General features: G+C 39.1%; 1 protein-coding gene across 2 annotated transcripts in view; it reads right to left on the reverse strand.

Annotated features, from left to right (window-relative positions):
- LOC130911162 (roundabout homolog 1-like) overlaps positions 1-14,126 on the reverse strand; it is a 554,903-nt gene that overhangs the window by 359,163 nt on the left and 181,614 nt on the right. The window contains exon 1 of one of the 2 annotated variants that reach the window (XM_057828939.1): positions 11,355-12,280. The exons of the other annotated variant lie outside the window; for it this stretch is intronic. Within the exon in view, the coding sequence (XP_057684922.1) occupies positions 11,355-11,415 (61 nt within the window). The 5' untranslated portion in view covers positions 11,416-12,280. Of the gene's footprint in view, positions 1-11,354; positions 12,281-14,126 lie in introns of those variants that run through there. 2 annotated transcript variants of the gene reach the window in all.

Genomic DNA, 14,126 nt, shown 5'->3' on the forward strand with positions numbered 1-14,126 from the left:
GCAGAGAAATATGAGTGCCAGTTTATATAAATTTGGGTAGGTATTCTTTTGTGCCTCCCAGTACACTAATGGATTGTTCATTCTGTTGATGTTTGGTTCAGATAGGTACACACACACACTCACATTTATATTAAAGTAGTTTTTCTCCCTTACCTTATTGAAAGCAATCAAATCAAAATGTTCCCATACAGGGGAGGATCACTCTTTTCGCGCAGGTTCCATCGCAAGCAAAGGACAAGGCTCGAAAAAAGATTGCACTGGTTGCACTGTTGCGCACAGAAGTAACAAGTACAGGAGCCCGAAATCCACAAAATGTGAGATAACAGGCGATCGCCATTGCGTTTTGCAACCAATTTATACCGTAGTCTGTCCTGTTTTTGCAATGTGCGCCAAACGTTGGATCACTTCCGAAACACTCACGAGATTCAGCCGGTCGCCGGCCGCCGGCGAGGCTTCCCACGTCATCATTTCCAGGTTTTGCCGAAATGAAGCGCGCCTCGCTACAAGCTTCGTGGAAACCCCCCTCCCATTACTCGACACAAGCTTCGGAACCTCGGCTCATTTCGTCCCATCACTAAAGTAATTACTCAGTGTGGCCTGCCTCTTCAAAATTTTGAGAAGTTATTTTCTCGTGTCCGCCGCAAATACAGCGGTCAGCCATCGGTACGCAAAAGCGTATGGAAGCCGTTGAGGGCCAGCGCATTTGTCTACGTCCAGTCCGCATGCGCGCATGCGGACCACTTATGTGCACCCCTGGTTATATCATAGAATATCATGTATCAAATTTCTGACCAATATATCGATAATCGCTGTATCGTGATATCGTGAGATAATCGTTATCGTGAGCCTTGTATCGCAAATCGTATCCTATCATGAGGTGCCCTTAGGTTCCCACTCCTAATTAACACCATCATGAGCCTTTCCCACCAGCTACGAGAGTTAACTCCAGCGTGTTTAGTAGAGCTGGGAATCGTTGGGCACCTAACGATTCGATTACGATTACGATTCAGAGGCTCCGATTCGATTATAAAACGATTATTGATGCACCCCCCTCCTTTTTTTTTTTTTTTTTTTTTTTTTTTTAAGTTTTGTACATTAGTTCCAAAATTGTTCAAAAATACTCTCAGGCTAAACCAAACTACTATTTCAGTATCAAGTTTGCATATAGCAGTAAACAAATATACAAAAATAACATTAAATAAAAAAAACTCCAGTCCCCATTCTGTATCAGCAGCTTTAAACTACATTCAATTAATTTAATGTTGTGAATCAACCGTTAAAGTTGTTAAAATTGCTCCCGTTATTCCATAATTTCCGTTTTGTCTACTTTCGACATGTGAAAGTTTTAAAACTATTTTAAAGATAGATTCAAGTCAATATAGCTACGTTCATACTACAGGTCTTAATGCACGAATCCGATTTTTTCGTGTTTTTCCAACTCGAGTGAGGTATTAACTTGACGGTCTGAACGTGACAAGTCGCATAGAAGTGGACCATTTCAAATCCGATCTGGGTCACTTTCGTATGTGGTTCAAATCCGATCTGGGCCACATTTTTCCAGACTGTCGCGGCGGTGTGTACTGTCCAGTCTCTCAAATCAGAATTCATGCAGCAATTACGTCATCAAAAAGCGAGAGAGACGCCACGTTAGCGGTGCAGCTGTGCGTTATTAGCGCCTAGCTTGCCTTGAACACGGCTTTTTAGGAAGCGTCGGACTTGACAACAGTCATAAAAAAAATAAAAATGGGTTGAGGATAAGCCTGAGAATGATCGGTTTTCTGGTTGGTCCATATAAGCAATATTTCAACATTGCTTACACGGCCGAGAGTCGGGGCAAACTGCGCGTATGTGTGTGTGACATGCACGGACACTGCGTGCATGCTATCGATCCATATACTTTGAATATAAACCTAAACTGGGATTATTTGTTTGTTATTTGTGCCCTCTTTTTAAAAAGCAAAATATGATATCCCTGGAATGATTGATGACAGCCAGCGTGTGTGGTCGTTTGTTTTGATGCTTCTGCGCATGCGGGTCGTCTTGCTCAGCGCTTGTCGGACTGCGAATTAGTGCGCATGGGTAATACTTGAATGGTCTCAATGGACAAAGGCAGTCTGAACGGGCACGCCAAAAAAACAAATATGACAAAAAATCGGATTCGTGCATTAAGACCTGTAGTATGAACGTAGCCTATTTTACCGATTTAGGAGTATTTTAGATAAAAAGTTAATTAGGTTTGCTTGGAAGGTTCGCTACAACAGCCTTGCAGGGAAGTGTACTGCTTTAAGAAGGCGGCCGTTTACTAACGCCCGCATCTAGCTTTTTGTAGATATGCTGCTTACGCTACCGAATCTATAATGCATCTAGTCCTATATAAATGATATCTACCGTAACGTTATGTGGCTGTACTTTGTAGCAGCTTTTCGGCAGCAGTCAGGTATGTTGTTGTGTTTTTTTATCTCGTGGCATGAGTTGAGCTAGAGCCGTCAGTTGAGCATTGGCATTACCTGAGGGGCCGGGTAATGAGAAGCATGATGTTTAGCTACTCTCGCTCCGTTCCGTCTCGAAGACCGCGTGGCGCGCTGAGTGTGTTGTACTTCCGCTTTACTTGGCATATTTCAATAATCGGAATTTGGATGTTTGTGAATCGTTCTCGAATCTTCCACGGCCGAATCGCGAATAATCTAAGAATCGGAAATTTTGCACACCTCTAGTGTTTAGTGTGTCTAGCGGTGGTAAAACATGTTATTCTCCTCTCTGGCAACTGTCTGTGTTGAGAAAGAGAGTGTGTGTATAATGTACACATTATACGAGCCATACACACGTGCTTTTTATGAAAAATAATTAATTTTGTTCTGATGGAAATAAGTTTGAGCTGTGACTGTGAGCTTAGGCTCACCTAAAGGACTGCATTTATTTTAATTTTATTCAGAATTTTTTTTTTCTAATTTTAACATTTTGCTTATGCTATAATTTGCTAATATGTTCTGAAAATTAAAAATCCTGTTCAATAGAAGAAAAAAAAAGTTTTTTTTTTTTTTTGTTTCAAACCCAGATATCTCAAAGTAACATATTTTAGAGCTGTCATTGCAATACAGTGATACCGTGAAACCATGATATTTTGGTTTAAGGTTATATCATACCGTCAGAATATGATCCTGGCACATGCCTATACAGTATACTAATTTCAATGTTTATCAATTTTGCATTTCCTACTAAGATTCCAATAGGGAAAAAAAGTTTACTCCAGAATGTCATGGCATTCACCTATATTTGAACGGATATGTAGATGTCTGATAATAAAAACTGATTTATAATAAAAAATTATAATAAATAATCATTTAGAAACATTGCCCACCTATGATTTTCATGTCTTTGACACACATTAACCCAAGATGGCGCAACAAAAGATGACAATCTTTGGGCATGAGATGGATTAGCTAATTAATCAAATTAAGCCCATCTATTGCTTCATTAAAGCAAGAGTACTCAGAAGGGATGTTGAGTTAGAAGATCATTAAGACTCCAATTTATCTACGCTCTAATGCTTATCTTGTCAGTCGTTACGGAATTTGTTACACTTCTCACGAACCTTCCTCCACTGAACCAAAATCTGTCTAATCTCTGATGGTAGGGCTAACAGGCGTGTTAGATTGGGATTAGGAGAGATGCATTAGTGGTTTCAATCGAGATGAGGTGTCATTTAGTGCCTCACTAAGAAAGCAAAAGCATCCCAGGGAATTAATATTTCTGGACAGATAGCATGACATGGTACATTTTCTGTTGCGTTGTAGGTTGAAAGCTACAGTGGTATGAAAAAGTATCCGAATTTTTGGGGAATTTCTCACATTTCTGCATGAAATCACCATCAAATGTGATCTGATCTTTGTCAAAATCGCTCGGATGAAAAAACATTGTCTGCAAAAACTAAAACCACCCAAACATTTATAGGCTTTTATATTTTAATGAGGATAGTATGCAAACAATGACAGAAGGGGAAAAATAAGTAAGTGAACCATCACATTTAATATTTTGTGACACCCCCCCCTGGCAGCAATAACTTCAACCAGACACTTCCTGTAGCTGCAGATAAATCTGGCACGTAGATCAGGACTAATCTTGGCCCATTCTTCTCTACAAAACTGCTGTAGTTCAGTCAGATTCCTGTGATGTCTGGCATGAATCGCTGTCTTTAGGTCATGCCGCAACCTCTGAATGGGGCTCAAGTCTGGAATTGGACTTGGCCACTCCAGAACGTGTATTTTGTTCTTCTGAAGCTATTCTGAAGTAGATTTACTTCTGTGTTTTGGATCATTGTCTTGTTGCAGCATCCATCCTCTTTTTAGCTTCAACTGTCTGACAGATGGCCTAAGGTTTTCCTGCAAAGTATCTTGATAAACTTTTGAATTCATTATTCCATTAATAATTGCAAGTTGTCCAGGCCCTGAGGCAGCTAAACAGCACCAAATCATGATGCTCCCTCCACCATGCTTCACGGTGGGGATGAGGTGTTCATGTTGGGGAGCTGTTTCAATTTTCCTCCACATATGACATTGTTTGTTATTTCCAAACAATTCAGTCCACAAAATATTTAGCCAATATTTCTGTGGAGCGTCCAAGTGCCTTTTTGCAAACATTAAACGAGCAACAATGTTTTTTTAGAAGGCAGTGGCTTCCTCTGTGGAGTCCTCCCATGAACACCATTCTTGGCCATTGTTTTACATATAGTTGATATATGCACAGAGATATTGGACTGTGCCAGTGATTTCAGTAAGTATTTAGCAGTCACTATAGGGTTCTTTTTTTTTTTTTTTTTTTTTACCTCTCTGACTATTCTGCGCTGAACTCTTGGCATCATCTTTGGTGGACGGCCACTCTTTAGGAGAGAAGCAACAGTGCCAAACTCTCCATTTGTAGACAACTTCTCGGACTGTCGATTGATGAACATCCAGACTTTTAGAGATGGTTTTGTATCCTTTCCCAGCTTTATAAAAATCAACAATCCTTGATTGCAGGTCTTCAGACAGCTCTTTTGACCAAGCCATGATGCACATCAGACAATGTGTCTCATCGAGATATTTCTTGACAGATGTGTGTTTTATAGTAGGCAGGGCAGCTTTAAACCACTCATTAGTGATTGGGCACACATCTGACTTAATTGTTTTGGTAAATATTATTTCAATTGCTCTTTAAGTCTCCTTAGGCAGAGGGTTCACTTACGTATTTTTAACCCTTCTGTCATTGTTTGCATGCTATCCTCATTAAAATATGAAAATTTATAAAAGTTCGGGTGGTTTTAGTTGAAGCAGACACTATATTTTCATCTGTTTGATTTTGCCAAAGATCAGATCACATTTGATGGTGATTTTATGCAGAAATGTGAGAAATTCCAAAAGGTTCAGATACTTTTTCATACCACTATAGGTTTCAAGCACAGACAATGATGAGTCTCACTTGTGCTCTGTGGTCATTAATTGGCCGAGGAAACCGGCTGTGTTCTGTCATGATGTAGGAGGCAGAGGCGCGCTGCAATTTATCAGCACTTACAAGCCAATTTGTCAAGATGGTGAGGTGCTAGCGTTGCAAGGTTCAAAACTGAGTCACATTTTTTTTTATCAATACCGATCTGATTTAATGACAAACCAAATCTTTCGCCTTAATTTAGTGGCTACTTTTTGCTCGAAAATATCGACTTATGCAAATGTTCCTGAGTTTTATAGTGCCGCCACTTTTTTACTGTGAGCTGAACCTGTGGTCTGACGAGCAATCATGTGGCGTGATAAGCATCTAACACTTGTGTTCGATGATCTAATAAAAGGATGACTCATTCGTGATTGATGCATGCGTCCGTTATTAAACATCAGGTAGGGCGAGGCAGTAACAGGCAAGTTCACAAGGCTGTGCACCGGTGGCAAAGTTCAGTTTGTTATAAATGCAGATACCACTGAGGGATAACAAAGCGATAGGACTTCCCAAATTGAAACGCTACACCTAGGAAGAACCAGGGCTAGGTTGGCTCGGCAGGGCTCGGGAGGGGGGTGGAGCGCACCCTGGTGCGGGCCTCTTGGAGGCCCAGTTTTCGGGCATAAAGGGTGTCCGGTTAGGCGAGGGTAGGCTGTAAAAAGAAAGTATGATGACACGTGGAGCACTAAAATAGTGTACAAATTTTGAATCTGTTCAACTGTGAGCCCTGTTCAAATTTGTTCCGCCACTGGGAAGAAGCCCAATTTTAAACCCAAAAATTAAAAACCGAAAACACTGACATTTGGTTCAAGACTTGATTAAAAACTCAAAGTCAGGCTACAAACCATGATTTCAAAACCCTATTGCTAGCAGAAACCTACTTTAAACCCCGATCCATGTCTTGAAATCTTAACAAATGCTCAAAACCTTGAATTTTGAAAGACACATTTAGAATTTTAACCAAACTATATAATTATTTGAAGGCCTAACCATGTCCCCAAACCTGAATTTCAAACGTTAAAATATGTGTGAAACCATAAAGCTTTAGTTATGCTCCTGCGTTGCGATGACGGCGAAGTGACTACGGTGTCAATGAGCATTCGATAGTTCTGCGGTGAGGGAACGCGTTGCACTGTAATTCACCGCCAAGCCACTAGAGGGGTGTGGCGTTATGTTTGTACGGTTTTGGGGCATGCTTGTTGACTTCCGCTAGTCTAGTTTAACGGAGAAAAAAATAAACAATGCAAGATGGAACGCTTGAATGTAAATCTTCAGCTCATCAACATTGAATAAATGTTGATCATACAAATGTTGAGGGGCAGGCAACGCAGAAGACGGTTTCGAGGCGGTCTGGCTGACTTTTGATGCCGCACAGAGAGTTCTAGACTCGGGTGGAGACCAGCTAGCTGTGGCGGCTAGCTTCAAACTGGCATAGAGCACTGCGTCCAAGGTCTGCATAGCCCTCCAGCCCAATTTGTTTGCCGTGTCCTACAACCAGCCAGTGAGAAGCCATTTATGGCATCTATGGAACTTCCCTTGATGTTAACGTTATCATAAAAGCACTGAGGTACTCTCAATCAGTGATGATGTATCGAGTGTGAACCATCTGTTGTGGAAAATTAATCATCAAAGCAACTCTTTTGACACCAAACTTGTGCTTTATTCTTCATAAACTTGAAATGTGACACGTAAATAAGTCACAGACTTACAGCAAACATATGTACACAATAAATGATGAACTGCACCAATCAAGAATACGACATAAAGTGATAAAAAGATGGCAGTTTTTGGCCGACTAGGTCACCGCTTCGTGTGGCCATTCGATTCCGAACACACAGATACTTGTGTGGTCCTTCCATTCTTTTATTCAATCGCTGGCTAACCTCTAGCCCCGTATTTTCAGCAATCTACTCCCACAAATTGCTTGCTACATGGGAATCTTCATAATGTCTTGACGAGCCATTGTAGAAGTTGTCGTACTTGCTCTTTGTTGATACTCTCGTCAGCTTGCGCCATTTTTGCTTGTATAAAAAGAAATCATGTTTGAGAATGGCGGTGATTTTGCACTGAACCAGAAACAACAGTCTGAGCGGACCAATCATAGTCCATTTCCACCACGTCACACGCGTTGATGCGACACGAAGTCAGAAAAAAAAGAAAGACCCAGGCTACAGCGTAGGGTCGTAAATCGGGTCTTCCTTGACGGTGCAGGTCTGACGCGGAAGCATAACTCGGCCTTAACTTGAAACTCTACACTTACACTGGAAGAAACCCTAACCTTTGGTTAAAAATCCTAAACCTGGCTTTAAATCCAAATGTGAAACCCTAAGAGGTCTTCCACATCAGAATCAAGTTGCTAAGCTTCCAATTAGTAGTATATGTGACATCTTATTTTCTGGCAAGTGGGTCTTAATCCAATCTAATTTGTGTGTCTAATCCACTTTGGCCTTTTGGAGCACTCCATCCATCTCTATGCACCTTCTCACACTCACACACAGGACCTATTACTCACTGCTGACCACTTAGGTGTTTAGGTTTACTGTATCCACGACTGCCAATGGTGTCATTCCATTTTAATAATATCTTGTATTAAGGATTTTTGTAGAACCCAATAGGGGTGGGAACCTCTTGGTACCTCACGATACGATACGATTTCCGATACAAAGCTCAAGATAACGATGACCTCAAGTATGGCAATACAATAATTATCGATACATTGGTCAGGAAATCATTCTAGACTATTCTACAAAACGACTAATAGACAGAAAAACAAGCTATCTTCATCCTTCTGCTGTAAATTAATCACTAGTAGACGTCCAGTCCAATTGAACTGGGAGGGTGGCAGCAAATGAACCCCTCCGTCTTCAAACGGCCCCCTCCCATTTCTATGGCCGTCAGCAGCAGCCAATACCAGGCAACGAGGTCATTTTGGGCCATTTCTCGTCACATGTTGGTTTTGTCACTTCTTGTTGATTTTGGGGCATTTCAGGGTCACTTCCTGTTGATTTTGGGGCATTTTATGAGTCACTTCCAGTTGATTTTGTGTTACAGAACAGGAGGTGACCCAGGAATGAATAGACAGTGACTCAAACTCAACATAAAGTGACCTGAAAATGTCCTAAAATGAACAGAAAGTGACCTGTAAATGCCCCGAAGATCAGAAGGAGTGACCGTGAAAGCTCTAGTTTCGAATGAACCAACATTCATTTGACCTTCCCAGTCTTAATAAATTGGGCGTCGAGCGCTGTCAATGGCAGCCATAGTTAACTGAGACACTGGAGTATTCCACTATAGTGGAAGATTTTGGGAGCAACTTCTAGGTTTTTTTTTTTTCTTAAACATTGAGACCTTTTTAAAACTATCTTGAGTGCATCGATAATCTTTTGGGACGCAAAGTATCATGATATATCATCATTTCGATATTTTGTCACACTCCTAGCACCCAATATGCATGGATTTTATTGGAAGAGCAGACAAAGCAAATGGACAAGATAAGATGGAAAATAACACGACCTACTCAGGCTACACTTGCACTAATGTCTTTTAATAGGGAGCCAGACCATAACTCGGGATTCAAGTGACCTGGAAAAGCTTGGATATCACGGTCCAGAAGCCCTATAAAGACATTCATGTGACGGCCGAAGAGGAAAAAAGATAATAAGATGCTATGGGAGGACAAGAGACCAAGAACCCCTGTAATCTGTATTGCCTGCAAATTTCCTTTAACTCTCTGGCTGCCATTAGACATTCCAACACCTCCCCATCAAAATACTGTATATTCAGCATCTATTGCCATCAATGGCACTAAAATGTGATCATTCACTGTCAAATTTACCAATCAAAATGGATTGGACATATTTGAGTGTTTTAATATAAATTTCCATCTTCTTTTACAATCTACAACAACACATGCTTTGTTAATACAATGGTTGGCAGTAAATGAGTTGATAAACCACTGTAGGCCTGGATTAAGAATTGTTTTACTCAATGTGGCAAATTAGGGAATAAAATACTGAGTTCAGCAGAAAAAAAAACATGGAAGGAAGGTAGGAGCTCATCCATGATGGATGGTGGACTCCGCATACACATGATTTCAATGCTTTACATCCAGGCTTGACTTGTATGTCTAATAAATACCTCTTTCAAACATGTTTCCTCGTAACATGCAAAAAACAAAAACAAAACAAAACAAACAAAAAAACCAATACTTAAATGTTTTACAACAACATTTTTTTGTGAACACGAATGCAACTAGATAACTAGTTTTGTGCAAAGTATGGAACTACACTTTTGGTACCCGACAAATTTTGACGAGAAATATAAATATTGACTTTAACTTTACATTCATTCATGATGAGTGCTTTAATGCAAATACTTTTAAATTTAGCCCATCGTTTAGACAGTTTTGATGATTGAGGATTTTGAAAATGTGAATATTCACAAGTTCATACAACTTTAAATATATATTAGACCCCATTATTCATACATATAGATATATATACATATAGCCTTGTGATTGGCTGGCAACCAATTCAGAATGTACCCCGCCTACAGCCCATAGTTAGCTGGGATTGGCTCCAGCACCTCCATGACCCTTGTGAGGATAAGCGGCTCAGAAAATGAATGAATGAATGTATATGGCAGAAAACACAGACAAGGCTGAAAAAGCAGTTTCTGCTCTTGCACCCCTCTTTAAAATAAACTGCTGTATTTTAAGCCAAAAGAACTATTGTGTTTGATAGAACAATATGTCTATATGCTGCCATAGCAGATTCATGGTGCAGTGAAACCCCCGAACTATTTTTAATTTGTCCGATTTACCTTGGAAAGCCCCGTTTACAGACACAGCGCAACTGCTTTTGTTTCAAGCCAGCCATAAAAAGAAGGTAAGTAATTATATTCATTATTTGAAATGTCTGTGATTTTTAGCTTAGAATTAGTAATTGATGTCTAATATTTAGTTTAAAAAAAACGACTTTAAAAAATTATTCACTCACATATGTTGTACTTTTAAACAAATTACTTCAGAATGAAAAAAAATTGTGTCTGTAAATAAGTCACGGATATCTACCTCCTAACTATCGCTTTATTGTATTTTTTTTGTTACTGTCGCATTTTTGCCCAATATTTTAGATGATAAATAATCGATCCAAACAACAACAACAACAAAAAATGAAAAAGAAAATCTCGACCACTCTTTGATGTCTGCGATTTCTGCTTCGCGCCCCTAGTTATATTACCATGTTTCACCCATAAAATCCTCCAAAAATCCGGCTGTGGCCATTCACAGCTGTGTCTTGACACTCAGTTATATGGAGTTTTTGGATCGAAAAGAGTACGCATAAGTAAGTATGCAATAAAATCTTGTTAAAATTGTGGTGTCTTAAATTATGCTCTCTCATGCTCTCACTTCCAGTTAGGGTTTTGCTGTTAATAAAAAAAAAAAAAAAAAAAAAAAAACAAGGAAATTTGAAATTTGGCCAAAATTGGGGGTTTCAGAGCATAACTTCAAGTCACCTGAGTGTTTTCCGCCATAGGCTATATATTCCAATTTTCTATTCGTTCTGTCCCACGTATCCACATTAGTAACACATTTGGGTCATTCCAGTTATTTTTTTAGTTGTGAGCTCCTCAAATGACATCACAAAAAGTTGAAATTCTGATTAAAATCTGATAAGTGGGGAAACTGTATTAAAGTACTTCAATACTTCTTAATGGTTTTCTGCACTTTTGCTCTGACTGGTGGTCCAAAAAACTGCTGTATAGTACTTCACGTTTAATTTTATCTGTCAACTTAATATGGGATTTAATGCATGCAAAACTAAAAACAAAGGAAACTTTCATTCCACACGTTTCAAGTTGATTTGTGGATTTCACCCCCCACCACTCACCTGAGCACACATGGACAATTCCTAATAGCAATACAAATCCAGTAGAAATCGGAGACATCATTCAACGCCTCTCTCTCTTGGCAGAAATAATCCAAATTAATTCCAAATGGGACTGTATGGACGTCAACGCATGTGCTCTTTCCGAGATAGGTGATGAATTAAAGCAAAAAAGTGTCCAGTGTGAAGAAGCATCCCGATATCGCTGCCGCATACGTCTTGAACACTTCATTCATACCATTCGGATAGAAACGTGTTTAAAAATGACACCGAGATGATTTCCTCCCTCGCGAATCACATTATTCCAGTCCGATGTTGGGTCACCGGAGTTAAGGCAACTTTACCGCCGTCCCGTCCGCGTTTCCACAAGCAAAAGAAAATCGGATACAATCACCGTAACTTTTCCATCCCACTTTTCCCTTTTCTTTTCTACATCCCGAAGTTTAATAAATATGGGAGCAGCATGAGGAGAAGCAACGCGGTAAACCGGGATCACTGCTCTGCTATTCAGGAGGAAAAGCAGGAATGGCTCTGACTATTGCCATGAACAGACACACACCCCTCTCTCCCCTCCTCCCGCTTCATGGAGATGTTTCCCAATGTGGAAATTTAACCACTTCCCGTCTGGATGCACAAAAAGTACACTTATCGTTTTATCATGATGATTTTTACTGAGTGGTTTTCCCAAAATGGCTTTGCCACATAGGGGTAACGATAAGCTGCTGTTACTGAAACGCTACTCTTATTATATAATGGTCTTTTTATTATTTATGAGATTAATATTCCCAAGAAAATTCAGCAGCACAGAAATGTACAGCATAAACGGAGTTTAAGGGGGCCAGGGGGGCCAGGCCGCCCCTGGTGGCTGAGAAGTTTCATTGCATGTTATTGACTTTCCTATATATTTCAATGTTGTAAAGCAAGAAAACAAACAACAAAAATGAATGAAAGGAACAAAAAAAAGATATTTTTATCATGGGTCAAAATAATTTTTCAAATAGATCATGTGACTAGCACCTTAGACGTTCATTTGGTTTGCATATTTAAAAAATATATATTTTTCAAAGGATTTTTTTCTTTGATTGACATTTTTTTATTTATTTTTTTTTTGATTGAAGCAACTTTTTGGGGGGATTGGATGATTTAGACACAAATGTCCTACCTACCCATAACATGGCCCAAACACAAAAAGGATTGCTAAAATCAAAGAAAACATTTTTTTATTGGAAAATTAAGTTTTCAAATGCACATTTTTGAGTCTCAAATCTTTTTTTTGGGGGGGGGGGGGGGGGGTTAAAGCCTTTTTTTTCTATGATTGAAATTTTTCTTTTTTTGATTGAATTGATTTTTCTTTAAAAAAATTTATTTTATTTTTTTTGTATGAAGCAACTTATTATTTGATTGAATAATAAAGAGACAAATGTCCTAGCCAAAAATGTGGCCCAAATGCAAAACATTACTTCAATCAAAAAAGTTGCTTCAATAAAAAAAAAAAAAGACTTCAATAAAAAAAAAAAAATCAAATAAAAATAGCTTTCAAATGCATTTTTTTGTATATATATATATATATATATTTTTTTGCATTCAAACACATCTTTTTGATTGAAGTGACTTTTTTTGTTTGATTGAAAATACATATTTTGATTGAAGCAACTTTTTTTTTAATAATGAAGACACAAATCTACCCCCATATGGCTCCGCCCAGGGGATACAATTTTTGACTGAGGTAACTACATTGGAACGACACCGGCGGGCGTACCATATTCAATGAATGACGTTCTTGGTGAAAAGTATACCTGTCCTGCCAGCAGCCTGATTTAGAATTCCCTTTATGAATGATGGGAAACAAAATAACGCTCATTTTCAATTTTCTATTATAAATATTCTTGTAAGTTAATTTTATTGCTGACACTGTGTTTCGGGGTCATCAACATGTTGTGCCCCCCAAGCCCCAAATGTCAAACTCCGCCTATGATGTACAGTGGGGAGAAACTACTGCGCTAAAGGCACTTTAAAAAGACAGCAAAGCTTGTTGACTTTAGTTTATCAGTTGAATAAAAAAAAAAAAAAAAAAAAATGCTGTACAATTGCCATTAAAACACAAATGTACAGGATGAACAGTGATCCCTCGTTTTTTGCGGTCAATGGGGACCAGAACAATTATTAAAAAAACGCGAAGTAGCACCCCACCATGTGTGCTCAATGCAGTGGTGTTACCAGGATGCCAGGTGTGGGTGGGCATTACTCTTACCGGGGGGGGGCCAAGAAAAAAAAAAAAAAAAAAGCTACAATGCTCAAGTAGGTCAAAATTTCGGGTAGGGCTACTGCGCCTTAAAACATGTTTTGTTTTCTTCTTGAGATAACTGTTGTTGTGATTTGGTCTAAACAGAACAAAGTTGATTTGATTTTATTTGACTTAGAACACATCCATAACTGAACAGTATGGACATGCAGGTGACAATGTTTATTTTAGGTAACCTATTGTGGTTCCTCGGTTTTATTATTATTATTATTATTATAGTTATTCTTTGTTCCGCAGCCTCTTTGAGCTCAACTTGACCCCCTTAGAATGCTTCAAAATGCACCAAAATCAGCAGGCAGGTCAAGACAGGTGCAATCTTTGATACTGTGTAAAGACAAATTCCAAATACATTATTTAGCGCCCCCGAGCAGTTTTTGGGGTTTTTTGTCCGGCCGACGATTTGAGCCCTACTTTGACCCCCTCAGAATGCTTCAAAACTCACCAAACTCAACAGCCAGGTGAACACTGGTGAA

Source organism: Corythoichthys intestinalis, unplaced genomic scaffold (genome assembly GCF_030265065.1).
Source record: "Corythoichthys intestinalis isolate RoL2023-P3 unplaced genomic scaffold, ASM3026506v1 HiC_scaffold_23, whole genome shotgun sequence".
NCBI lineage: Eukaryota > Metazoa > Chordata > Actinopteri > Syngnathiformes > Syngnathidae > Corythoichthys > Corythoichthys intestinalis.